This window comes from Anomaloglossus baeobatrachus, chromosome 6 (genome assembly GCF_048569485.1).
Source record: "Anomaloglossus baeobatrachus isolate aAnoBae1 chromosome 6, aAnoBae1.hap1, whole genome shotgun sequence".
Taxonomy (NCBI): Eukaryota; Metazoa; Chordata; class Amphibia; order Anura; family Aromobatidae; genus Anomaloglossus; species Anomaloglossus baeobatrachus.
Window position 1 is genome coordinate 10,160,995 of NC_134358.1, and position 13,933 is coordinate 10,174,927.

The 13,933-nt window shown below is 47.5% G+C and overlaps 1 protein-coding gene across 1 annotated transcript in view; it reads left to right on the plus strand.

Annotated features, from left to right (window-relative positions):
• LOC142243777 (phospholipase A2 inhibitor gamma subunit B-like) overlaps positions 1-13,933 on the plus strand; it is a 57,976-nt gene that overhangs the window by 19,969 nt on the left and 24,074 nt on the right. Inside the window, exons 2-3 of the mRNA XM_075315977.1 lie at positions 10,218-10,337; positions 11,126-11,173. Coding sequence (XP_075172092.1) covers positions 10,218-10,337; positions 11,126-11,173 — 168 coding nt within the window. The remainder of the gene's footprint in view (positions 1-10,217; positions 10,338-11,125; positions 11,174-13,933) is intronic.

Genomic DNA, 13,933 nt, shown 5'->3' on the forward strand with positions numbered 1-13,933 from the left:
TAAGCTTTTTCCGGAAGGCCTGTAGGGCATCCGGTTTCCCGTCATACCGCGGTAGCCAGGCAGCTCCGGGCGCATAGGGCAAGGAGAATGGCATGACCTGAGCAAACGCGGGGGCCGCGGCACCTCCCGCCGGTACGACCGGGACCTGGGCAGGCCCATTCCCATCCGCGAGCCGCTGCGGCTGCGACCACCGCTCCTCCAGCGGCTCCGTCGGGCGCAGACATCTTGTTTCCGTCCCCCTTAGCTCTTTCCGGCCCCTCCTCTCTCGGGGCGGAGTTTTGGCCTTCGCGCTTCTACTGCTCGAGAAGACGCTCGAGCGGGAACTTTTCGCGCCAAAGATGGCGGCTTCTGAAATTTTTCTGCCGGATGCCTCCGGCGGTAACAAGGCGCACCTCTACCTGACGGCAGAGCGGTAAGATCCTGTTCGTGACGCCAAGTTGTCGCGGGCGGGGAGGAGGGTGTCAGCACACCGCGCTCACCCCTTCTGCTCGGGTCCGGCAGCTGCTCCTGGTGGCTCGAGCCGTGGGCCGGATCCCGGGGTTTCTCGAGCGACACTCCTCGCCCGTGAGTGAAAGGGGGTGTTTGTTGGGTGTGGGGATTGTTATAGTTCGTGACGCCACCCACGGTTGTGGTGATTGCACCACCGCTGCTCAGTGTGGGGGTCCCGGGGATGGTGTTGCGGAGCAGCCAGGTGTTGTGTTGCCCCTCCGTGGGTAGGGGTTGGTGATCCCGGGGCCCGGTGATGAGATGTGAAGTGTAGGGCCTGGAGGGCGCAGGGACGCGGGGGCAGCGCTGTGCCTTGCGGCACTATGGTACTCACTCAGCCTGACACACGGACACAGTCTGTACGGTAAACCAACGGCTGGTAGGACGGTCCCACAGACGGCTGCACCTGCACTCCCGGTAGGTGACGGTGATGTCCCTCTTCCTTGCACCTGTGTTGACTGATGGTAGCGGTGGATTCCCTCCGGTTACCCGCTCCCCGGCTGCAATCTGGGCCGGAGGAGCTCTACACTTTGCCCGCAGGCGCTGGCCCTGAGAAACTGGTGCCATGGCGGTGGCGGTGTCTCTCCAATACGGGTTGGGCTGTTGCCTTCAATCGGGACTTGGTTGTTGGGGGATCTGCGTCCCCGTCACTGACGGATTTGGCAAATCTGGCGACTCCTAGCCTTGCCGGGGTCCGAGAGGCCCCTGCCCTGGTGCTGACTGTCCTTCGGAACACTGCTCCAGACCACCGGGCACACAGCCAACGGGGTCCTTCCAGGAACTTCCAAACGGTCCCCCTCCAGACAGTCACCGCCGTTGCTGACCTTGCTGTTCTGGCCCTCACAAAGCTGGACCCTTCAGGCTGTCTTTCTCTTCTGTTACTTTACTTGCTTTTCCTCCTTTTCTACTTTCACTTTCACTTTCTAAACTCCTCCACTTTAGCTCCTCACACTTGCCCTGCCTGGGCTATCTGCCTGGTTACTTCCTGCCTCCAGAGCTGTGAGCTCCTTGGTGGGCGGAGCCAACCGCCTGGCTCCACCCCCTGGTGTGCATCATCAGACTCCTGGAGGAAGGCAACAAGGATTTCTGGTTAGCAGATGTGCCTACCTGGAGTGTGGGGTGTGGTGGTGTTGTGACCTGTGTCCCCTGGCTTGCCCAGGGCGACACAAACCCACTGTCAGGGACCTCCGCCGATCCTGGGTACATCCTGGAGTGAAAGCCGGTGCACCCCTCTATGTGTTCCTTTCCTCAGTTGTCTCCTTAAAGGAGTTGTCCGACATAAACTCCAAAAAAAAAATTAAGTTAATCTGTGCTGTATTGTCATATAAAACAGCCCCTACATTATTTTTTTGTTTTCTAACTTTTGTTTCTCTTGATTTTTCACTTTATTCTCTGCAGCTCCTTGTTTACATTCAGCACAACCTAAGCCTACATGCGCACGCTGCATCTTTTTGTGTTCACAAACTGCAGCCAAAAAGCAGCCAAAACTGCACCTTGTCAGAGAGAGCCTGGAAATGTCACAAAAAACGCATGTAATTTTAGGTGCATTTTTGGTGCGTTTTTGGTGCGTTTTCAGTGCGTTTTTGGTGCGTTTTTCACACCCTGCATTTTTGCTGCGTTTTTGTGACAAATGGTGACAAAAACGCAGGACGAATGAACATGCTGCATTTTATTTGTCACAAACTTTTGACAAATAAAACGCTGACAAATAAACTGCAACGTGCGCATGACAAATCTGACTTCTCATAGACTTTGCTGGGAAGTCAAATGTCAGAAAGTTCTGACAAATAAACTGCAGCCAAAAAAGCAGCAAAAAAGCAGGAGAAAAAGCAGCGTGCGCATGTAGCCTAACATGACATGTTTGACTGCCAAACCCACAGTCACAGCTGGCACCGCCCCCGGTCTCAGTGTCCAGCCCCGCCCTCTGCCCGCCCTCTGCACACACACATTCCCTCCTGTCAGTATACTTCCCCAGCACCTGTAGATAAATGAATACTATGTAATGAACATTATATATAGCCCCTAATGTGAGTCTATAGGAGATACGCACACGCACACGCGCACGCGCACGCACACACACACACACACCTAGAGTTATATAATATATTATACATAATCCCCCCTAATGTGAGTCTATAGGATGGATATACACACACACACATACACATACACACACACCTAGTTATATAATATATTATACATAATCCCCCCTAATGTGAGTCTATAGGATGGATATACACACACACACATACACACACACCTAGTTATATAATATATTATACATAATCCCCCCTCATGCACTCTCTTCTCTCCCACTGCACTGTCTCCTCTGCCCCCCAGCACTCCCCTGTCTCTCACCCCCATGAAGTCTCGTCTCTGTCCCCCTGCCTTCTCCCCCCCCACCCCCGCTCGCTCTCTTTTCTCACCCATGCAGCATGCTGTCTCTTCTCCGTGCTGTAATGATTGCAGTGTCCTATACAGAGCTCAGTGCTGTTGTTCGCTGGTGTCAGGTGACATCCCTGCCTCTGACTGTATTTAGAAGCGAGGAGCACAGGAGGCTGCAGTCATCACAGAGACAGCGCACGGGGGAGGGGGTCACAGTTGCCCGGGCACCATACAACATAATGAGCTTAGGACACTGTTGGGAAAACAGCACTCACGGTGTCCTAGACAGAGAGGGCAACCCTGTGTTTGTCCAGCACATATGTCGCGGGCGGAGGAGGGGACGCCGCGCTCTCCCACTGCTCGGGTCCGGCTGCCGCTGCTGCTGCGGCCGCTGCTGCTCGGTGGCTCGAGCGATGGGCCGGATCCCAGGGACTCGAGCGGCGCTCCTCACCCATGAGTGAAAAGGGGAATGGTTTTGGGGGTTTATTGTCCGTGACGCCACCCACGGTTGTGGTGATTGTGTTGACACCACCGCTGCTCTGGACGGGGATCCCGGGAGCGGTGACAGGGAGCAGCTTTGTTGTTACTTCTCCCCTCCGTGGGTAGGGGGTTGGTTGTCCCGGGGCCCGGTGATGGGGTAGGAGTGGATGGCAGGCCGGGTGCGGGGCCTGGTGAGGTGCAGGGTCGCGGGGGCAGCGCTGTGCCGCACGGCACGGTGGAACTCACTCAGCCTGAGACGATGACACAGTTCTCGGTAAAACACACGGCTGGAAAGACGGTTCCCACGGACGGCTGCTGTTGCTTTTCCCCGGTAGTTAACGGTGACTGTCTCTTTCCCTGCACCTAGTACTTCTGTTGGTTCCAATGGGTTCCCACCGGTAACCCGCTCCCCGACTTGGATATGGGCCGGAGGAGCCCCTCTTTGCCCGCAGGCGCTGGCCCTGGGAAACTGGTGCCTTGGCGGTGGCGGTGTCTCTCTCATACGGTTGGACTGTTGCCTTCAATCGGGACTTGGCTGTTTGGAAACCCGGAGGTACCCTTCACTGACGGATTTGGCAAATTCACGGCGACTCCAAGCCTTGCCGGGATCCGAAAGGCCCCTGCCAATGGTGCTGGCTTCTCTTCGTATACCGTTCCGGTACCGCCGGGCCACCGCCTGTCCATGGTCCTTACGGCAACTCCGATAGGCCACTCCTGCAGATGGTCACCGCCGTCTGCTAACCTTGCTGTCTCTGTCCGGGGCACACACCTGGACGCTCTCAGTTAGTTACTCTACTACCACTTTCCTCCTCACACTCTAACTCCTCACTCCTTCACTTCCCTAGCTCAACTCTCTGTCTTTTCCCTCCTCCAGGACTGTGAACTCCTTGGTGGGTGGAGACCAACCGCCTGGCTCCACCCCCTGGTGTGGACATCAGCCCCTTGGGAAGGCAACAAGGATTTTTGGGTCTAGCTTTGATGTGCCTAACTGGGGTGTAGGGTGTGGTGATGTCATTACCTGTGACCCCTGGCTTGCCCAGGGCATCACACATACAGGGCACAGATAGCAGCGCACAGGGAGGGGGCGGGGCTCATCGCACTGTACCCGCCCAGCAGGGCGGCAACATGCAGTGGCAGATTATTTACCCTCTTTCCAAAGGTTCTGCTGTGGGCGTGTGGCCCGGGGAGCTTGCAGCTTTCCCTGGGCCTCGGTTTTTACTGCTGGAGATGATTTTTCCTCCTCCGGTTTCTAGGGACCGTCCCCTGTTTGCAGCTTGATCCCTCCACCGATGTTCCTGTGGAACAGGCCACGAGCCTAAAAGCTATCTGTGGCCCTGGAATCCCTTCTTTTCTCTGCTTGGTGTCACCTGGACCCTCTGAGTCCCAGGGTCTTCACCAGGAAGCGTCACTTTCTTCTCTTGCTCCTGGCTGACTAGAGCACTACTCTTCTTTCTCTTCTGCCTCCCGCAGAACTCCTTCCTTCTCCTTCCTTTCCCTCAGACTCACTAAACTTGACCTTCCTTGTCTACTCTACACCCGGCTGGCTCCTCCCACCGACCCAGTTGCTCAGCTACCACCCTATGGGAGCAGGGATGGGTCTTACGGCCCCTCCCAGCATGCAGCATGGGAGGGTTGCTGCCACTGTCCCTGGTCCCTGTGTGTTCCTAACAATGGGTGTAGTGCAGATTTGCCTGTGGACCGGCGTTCACCCCTTTCCTTACCCAGAATGGGACATCACACCGCTGGATGGGGTGCAATGTTCCTGCAATGTTCCTGTGGCGACGGAAGCCTCAGGGACGCCACACTGGCGTCTTCCAACCGCGTGGTTCCGCCCACTGGTGTGTCCATCAAGCCCTAAGGGGGTGACTAGGGTTTTAAGGTTGTCTGATGTCACCTGTGAGGGACGGGTGTTGTGTGGGGCCCTATTTGTGACTACCTGGCCCGGCCAGGGCGTCACACATGTGCAGCTATAGGATTACTCTGTCCTCGGTGCATTACTTTACATTTATCAACATTAAATCTCATTTGCCTAACTCTCATCAACATGAACAAGTCGTGGCTCCAGTGACTTTTCCCACCAGTCGCAGACTGTGCAGACTGGGGATGGGGTAGTTTTCAGTGTTCTGCATTGATCTCACGTTATTGCAGTCTGTGACACCTTTCTCGTGGCTGCTGATGATACTAACAAGTGCCTGGGTGGCCCAACAATGAAACGGTGCGTTCACTGCTGTTACTTCTACAATTTGGAACTTTTTTATGCTAATTTTATACTGAAAATCAGCTGCAAGAATTTTTAGCCCCAAATGGCAAAAAAAAAAAAAAGAAAAACTGAGCCCCATTTATGCTATGATCAGACCAACATGAAAAAATGGTCCAGCAGGTGACATTGTATCGGCTCATCTGACAGGTACCGGGAACGATCAGCAGGGATGTTGGTGTCGCCTGCCAGTCATCCAATCCAACAGGACTGTGCACGATCAGCAGCTGCTGACCACTCCTGTAATAGGGAAGGACCTTAAACAAAAGCAACCCACTAACAAATTGCAAAGAGGTTTTAAATTAAAAATAAATGAAACTTTTTTAAGGGTACATAATTAAACAATGTATAGGCCGAGCAGTGAGAAGCTACAGGATTTTGCAATGAACCCTAGTGTAGTGCGATGTCACATTACACTTGCAGTTTATGTGCCGGATCTGATCTAGTGTCCGATGTCTCCTCTCGTCTGGGGTTTTGATCCTAAACTTCCCCCTCCTTTTTTCTTTAGCACAGTGCAGAGACATTACTGGTGACTGCAAAGTGATACTGACATGTGGAGACATTACTTGTGACTGCAAAGTGATACTGACATGTGGAGACATTTCTTGTGACTGCAAAGTGATACTGACATGTGGAGACATTACTGGTGACTGCAAAGTGATACTGACATGTGGATACATTACTGGTGACTGCAAAGTGATACTGACATGTGGAGACATTACTGGTGACTGCAAAGTGATACTGACATGTGGAGACATTACTGGTGACTGCAAAGTGATACTGACATGTGGATACATTACTGGTGACTGCAAAGTGATACTGACATGTGGAGACATTACTGGTGACTGCAAAGTGATACTGACATGTGGAGACATTACTGGTGACTGCAAAGTGATACTCACATGTGGAGACATTACTGGTGACTGCAAAGTGATACTGACATGTGGAGACATTGCTGGTGACTGCAAAGTGATACTGACATGTGGAGACATTACTGGTGACTGCAAAGTGATTCTGACATGTGGAGACATTACTGGTGACTGCAAAGTGATACTGACAAGTGGAGACATTACTGGTGACTGCAAAGTGATACTGACATGTGGACACATTACTGGTGACTGCAAAGTGATACTGACATGTGGAGACATTACTGGTGACTGCAAAGTGATTCTGACATGTGGAGACATTACTGGTGACTGCAAAGTGATACATGTGGAGACATTACTGGTGACTGCAAAGTGATACTGACATGTGGAGACATTACTGGTGACTGCAAAGTGATACTGACATGTGGACACATTACTGGTGACTGCAAAGTGATACTGACATGTGGAGACATTACTGGTGACTGCAAAGTGATACTGACATGTGGAGACATTACTGGTGACTGCAAAGTGATACTGACATGTGGAGACATTACTGGTGACTGCAAAGTGATACTGACAAGTGGAGACATTACTGGTGACTGCAAAGTGATACTGACATGTGGAGACATTACTGGTGACTGCAAAGTGATTCTGACATGTGGAGACATTACTGGTGACTGCAAAGTGATACTCACATGTGGAGACATTACTGGTGACTGCAAAGTGATACTGACATGTGGAGACATTACCGGTGACTGCAAAGTGATACTGACAAGTGGAGACATTACTGGTGACTGCAAAGTGATACTGACATGTGGAGACATTACTGGTGACTGCAAAGTGATACTGACATGTGGAGACATTACTGGTGACTGCAAAGTGATACTGACATGTGGAGACGTTACTGGTGACTGCAAAGTGATACTGACATGTGGAGACATTACTGGTGACTGCAAAGTGATACTGACATGTGGACACATTACTGGTGACTGCAAAGTGATACTGACATGTGGAGACATTACTGGTGACTGCAAAGTGATACTGACATGTGGAGACATTACTGGTGACTGCAAAGTGATACTGACATGTGGAGACATTACTGGTGACTGCAAAGTGATACTGACAAATGGAGACATTACTGGTGACTGCAAAGTGATACTGACATGTGGACACATTACTGGTGACTGCAAAGTGATACTGACATGTGGAGACATTACTGGTGACTGCAAAGTGATTCTGACATGTGGAGACATTACTGGTGACTGCAAAGTGATACTGACATGTGGAGACATTACTGGTGACTGCAAAGTGATACTGACATGTGGACACATTAATGGTGACTGCAAAGTGATACTGACATGTGGAGACATTACTGGTGACTGCAAAGTGATACTCACATGTGGAGACATTACTGGTGACTGCAAAGTGATACTGACATGTGGAGACATTACTGGTGACTGCAAAGGGATACTGACATGTGGAGACATTACTGGTGACTGCAAAGTGATTCTGACATGTGGAGACATTACTGGTGACTGCAAAGTGATACTGACATGTGGAGACATTACCGGTGACTGCAAACTGATACTCACATGTGGACAACGACACAAAGGACATCTGGCAGCGCTGATTGTTAGCTGGTGCTGCTCACGGTGTCACATGTTGTGATTATATATGCAGACTATCACACGCTGGGATTAGATACATGATCAGTGTAGTGTATCACACAAGAAGGGATTAGATGTGTGTCCCTGCTATATATGCTTCACTAGGAGCAGTGGTGTAATGTGTGACTCTGCACCATCTATTTCTATGGGAGAGGTGGTGTAAAGTGACTCCTGTGCAATCAGTGGTGCAATGTGTGAGTTGTATCACAGATGATGGATTAGATACATGGCTGGGGGTGACCTGGACAGCTGGGCATGCGCAGGTCACAGATGGGTTTCTTTTTTGTATGTTTCCAGTTGTGGAAGGGGTCTTAGAGCACCAGGCCTACACCTCAAACTGATGCACCTCTTACTAATCCAATGTTTAAGGCAGAAATGCTGGGCCAGGCCCTGTCCCATTCACCCATGGTGCATCATTCTAATGTTTGTACTTTGGGGCAATTAAAGCCACTTTAGTGGTGTCTGCCCCTAATTTTTGGAAATGTGGAGACTCCAAGTTGGGTCTCCATGTTGTGTGTTGCCTGTAGTGGCAGGAGTCTCAGAGCACCAGGCCTACACCTGTCACTCATCCACCTCTTCATTTTAAATTAATCAGAAGGTTGGAAATTGTGGCCCAGACCCTGTCTCCTGCATGCCCCATGCCTGACTGCTACGCCACAACACTATAGTAAGTGAGAACAGAGTTATCAATTAGTAGTTATCTCCTGTGATATATATTTGTTGGAGGCCCACACAAGTATCCAAATCTTTTTTTTATCTCTGCTGAGATACTGTGGCAGGAGCACATATAATTATCAATCAGTATTTATATGCTGAAATGTCTATTTGTGGCAGGAGCACAGAATTATCAATCAGTATTTATATGGTGAAATGTCTATTTGTGGCAGGAGCACAGATTTATCAATCAGTATTTATATGCTGAAATGTCTATTGTGGCAGGAGCACAGAATTATCAATCAGTATTTATATGGTGAAATGTCTATTTGTGGCAGGAGCACAGATTTATCAATCAGTATTTATATGCTGAAATGTCCATTGTGGCAGGAGCACAGAATTATCAATCAGTATTTATATGGTGAAATGTCTATTGTGGCAGGAGCACAGAATTATCCATCAGTATTTATATGGTGAAATGTCTATTGTGGCAGGAGCACAGAATTATCAATCAGTATTTATATGGTGAAATGTCTATTGTGGCAGGAGCACAGAATTATCAATCAGTATTTATATGCTGAAATGTCTATTGTGGCAGGAGCACAGAATTATCAATCAGTATTTATATGCTGAAATGTCTATTTGTGGCAGGAGCACAGATTTATCAATCAGTATTTATATGCTGAAATGTCCATTGTGGCAGGAGCACAGAATTATCAATCAGTATTTATATGCTGAAATGTCTATTGTGGCAGGAGCACAGAATTATCAATCAGTATTTATATGCTGAAATATCTATTGTGGTAAGCCTTAGGACCAGAGATTTAGCTATCAGAATTTAGATCCCGAAATTTCAAATGCTGACAAGAGCACAGAAGTAGCAAATCAATCTCTATTTAGATGATGAAATGCCAATTTTTGGATGGCGCACACAATTAGCAATCACTAAATGATGAAATACTGATTTATGGAACACAACATTCCGTACATTGCATGTCCCTGCACTCCCCATTAGCAAAGTTTGTCCCTGACTGACTGTTTATTTTATGGATTATTTAATAAAAAAACTTTTATTCCATTGAGCCACTGAAAAATATTTTCTTTTGCAATACCTAAAATTAAACCGCGAACAGTTACCGAACAAAACCGATCTTTGTTGATTTTTGAGAAAAGTGTTTGTAAATCCAATGCTGACCTGAACAAGCCAAGGCTCGTGCCGAAGTTGACCTTGGTGAACCTTTTTGAACAAGTTGTCTCATCTCTAGTCCTTACTGCTTTTTGCAGTTCATGCAACGTCTCAGTATTCCCAACGATGGTTTTGTGCATACATACAAGCGCGGTGTGTATACTTGTGTGTGTATTTACACTGATGGATACAGTTTATACCATTGGGTCCATTTCACCTTCTCTTCCTCTTCCCAGGTGACGCCATACGTTGCATTGTCTGTAGAGACTACTCTGGAAGCTTTTGCACCGGGGAAGCCGTGACTTGTCCCTCTACCTCGAATGTTTGCTTGTCCACTTTGGTCCAGTATGATATCAGTAAGTTCTCTGCATAATGACTTGCATAAAAACAAGGGTCCACTTCCAATAGCAAAGATCACAAATGGCCCCTCATTAAGGTTTTCTCACCCAGAGCAGGGGGTCCGGTGTCTGAGACTCTCGGTCAGTTCCTCTCCCCATGTTTTCTAACAATTCAGTTCTGAAGAGAAAAGTCAAACCCTAGTTCTCAATAGCAAAGGGGACAGGAACAACCATGTCTGGGACCTTCTCACCACGGGTCCATTACAGCCTCTATAATGCTCTCCCGATATATGACAGGGGCTCCAGTGTGAAGGTGCAGGAGGTTCCCTCATCCCTGAGACTAGAGGTGAAAACTATTCACGCAGGCAACTGGCGGATGTCCACAGCAAATGTCCCTCACTCCATCAATCTGAGGTCTCACGTCCTTCATGTCCGGTGGATTCATCCCTCACTGGATGAATATCTCAGGGCCTTTTATCCAGTCATTTGTTGCCCCAGTTTTTGGTTCTACCCATCATTTCTTGTGTCCAGGGGTAAAATTCAGTGTGTGCTCGTGTCTATGCCCCTGCTGCTGTAATGTGACCACTGCAGCCAATCACTGGTTGAGTGTTTGGAGACCAGAAAATCCTTCTGTTAAGGGGGACCTGGAAGTCGGAATGAGTTTTTGTGATTTTTTTTTTTCTGTATACCTTAAGGCAGAAATAATGTCTCTTTAGGTCTAAGTGTTGGAGGGAATAGGATCAGGGTAATACAGTTTGTGTTTCATTCTTTACGGCTGATGATGACTTTGTTGTTATTTTTTACAGACTTCACAAATCCCCAAATCCAAAATGTTCTACACTCTATAGGAACCGGCGAGTAGACCAGGCATGAAAGAGTTAACAGCTCATTAATTGCAAGAGTTCTCTAAACTTTCCAATCTACGCTCTATGCTCCTCTGCCGGCCTCCACTACGGCCCGTGTCCTCTGCTGCACCTCGCCTTCTCCTCTCCTCTCATTGTCTGTCTCATCCTATCTTCCCCTGCCTCCGTCCTCTCTCCCTATCACTACCTCTCTTACTGACTCTTCCTCTCTTCCCCATGCCCTCTTTTCTTCCCTTTGTCTCCTCCATTTCCCCCTGCATCCTCCATTCCCCTTCTTGTCTGTCTCATTCTATCTTCCTCTGACTCCTCTTTTCTTCCTCTTGTCTCTTTCTCCTTTCCTCTGGCATTTTCACCCTTCCCTGTATTTTCCACTCTTTCCATGTGTTCTTCTTTACCTGTCATATGACATGTCCCCCCTTCCCCTGACGTTTTCTCTTGTCACCTGACTCTTCCTCCATCACCTATCTCTTTCTCTTTTCTTTGGACTTTTCTGTTCTTTTTATGACTTTGTTACTCTCTTTTCCTCTGTTTCTTTTATTGTTTCATCTTCAGACTTTTTTCTTCTCTTTTTTACTCTCTTTTCTTCTGACTTTTCTTGTTTCTTCTTGTTTCTCCTCCTCTGACTCCCCTCTCTTCTTCAGTCTCTTCTGTTTTCTCTCTTCCTATTCTTCCTGTACCTGCCTCTGACTCCCTGTTTCTCTCTCTCTGGCTCGTAATCACCTTCCCTGTCTTTTTCTCTCTTGCCCTGTTTCTTCCACTGTCTCATCTTTTAACTCTTCTACAATTTCTTTTATTGCCTATGACTCTTCTTCTCTTCCAATTTCCCCAGTCTCACCCTTAAACATTTTGCTCTTTGCTCCTCTGACATTTCCTCTTTTCCTTTGTCTCTTCCTCTGTACTTTCTTCTCTTCCACTGTTTCTTCGTTTCTTCCTCTGACATTTCCTCTTTTCTTTTGTCACTTTCTCTGTACTTTCTTCTTTTCCTTTCTTCCTCTGACATTTCCTCTTTTCCTTTGTCTCTTCCTCTGTACTTTCTTCTTTTCCTTTCTTCCTCTGACATTTCCTCTTTTCCTTTGTCTCTTCCTCTGTATTTTCTTCTCTTCCACTGTCTCTTCTTTTCTTTCACTGACATTTCCTCTTTTCCTTTGTCTCTTCCTCTGTACTTTCTTCTCTTCCACTGTCTCTTCCTTTCTTCCTCTGACATTTCCTTTTTTCCTTTGTCTTTTCCTGTGTACTTTCTTCTCTTCCACTGCCTCTTTCTTTCTTCCTCTGACATTTCCTTTTTTCCTTTGTCTCTTCCTCTGTATTTTCTTCTCTCCCACTGTTTTTCTTTCTTCCTCTGACATTTCCTCTTTTCCTTTGTCTTTTCCTCTGTACTTTCTTCTCTTCCACTGTCTCTTCTTTTCTTCCTCTGACATTTCCTCTTTTCCTTTGTCTCTTCTCCTGTACTTTCTTCTCTTCCACTGTCTCTTCCTTATTGCCTCTGACATTTCCTCTTTTCCTTGTTTCTTCCCCTGTACTTTCTTCTCTTCCACTGTCTCTTCCTTTCTTCCTCTGACATTTCCTCTTTTCCTTTGTCTCTTCCTCTGTACTTTCTTCTCTTCCACTGTCTCTTCCTTTCTTCCTCTGACATTTCCTCTTTTCCTTTGTCTCTTCCTCTGTACTTTCTTCTCTTCCACTGTCTCTTCTTTTCTTCCTCTGACATTTCCTCTTTTCCTTTGTCTCTTCTCCTGTACTTTCTTCTCTTCCACTGTCTCTTCTTTTCTTCCTCTGACATTTCCTCTTTTCCTTTGTCTCTTCCTCTGTACTTATTTATCTTCCACTGTCTCTTCTTTTCTTCCTCTGACATTTCCTTTTTTCCTTTGTCTCTTCCCCTGTACTTTCTTCTCTTGCACTGTCTTTTCCTTGTTTCTTCCTCTGACATTTCTTCTTTTCCTTTGTCTCTTCCTCTGTACTTTCTTCTCTTCCACTGTCTCTTCCTTTCTTCCTCTGACATTTCCTTTTTTCCTTTGTCTTTTCCTGTGTACTTTCTTCTCTTCCACTGCCTCTTTCTTTCTTCCTCTGACATTTCCTTTTTTCCTTTGTCTCTTCCTCTGTATTTTCTTCTCTCCCACTGTTTTTCTTTCTTCCTCTGACATTTCCTCTTTTCCTTTGTCTTTTCCTCTGTACTTTCTTCTCTTCCACTGTCTCTTCTTTTCTTCCTCTGACATTTCCTCTTTTCCTTTGTCTCTTCTCCTGTACTTTCTTCTCTTCCACTGTCTCTTCCTTATTGCCTCTGACATTTCCTCTTTTCCTTGTTTCTTCCCCTGTACTTTCTTCTCTTCCACTGTCTCTTCCTTTCTTCCTCTGACATTTCCTCTTTTCCTTTGTCTCTTCCTCTGTACTTTCTTCTCTTCCACTGTCTCTTCCTTTCTTCCTCTGACATTTCCTCTTTTCCTTTGTCTCTTCCTCTGTACTTTCTTCTCTTCCACTGTCTCTTCTTTTCTTCCTCTGACATTTCCTCTTTTCCTTTGTCTCTTCTCCTGTACTTTCTTCTCTTCCACTGTCTCTTCTTTTCTTCCTCTGACATTTCCTCTTTTCCTTTGTCTCTTCCTCTGTACTTATTTATCTTCCACTGTCTCTTCTTTTCTTCCTCTGACATTTCCTTTTTTCCTTTGTCTCTTCCCCTGTACTTTCTTCTCTTGCACTGTCTTTTCCTTGTTTCTTCCTCTGACATTTCTTCTTTTCCTTTGTCTCTTCCTCTGTACTTTC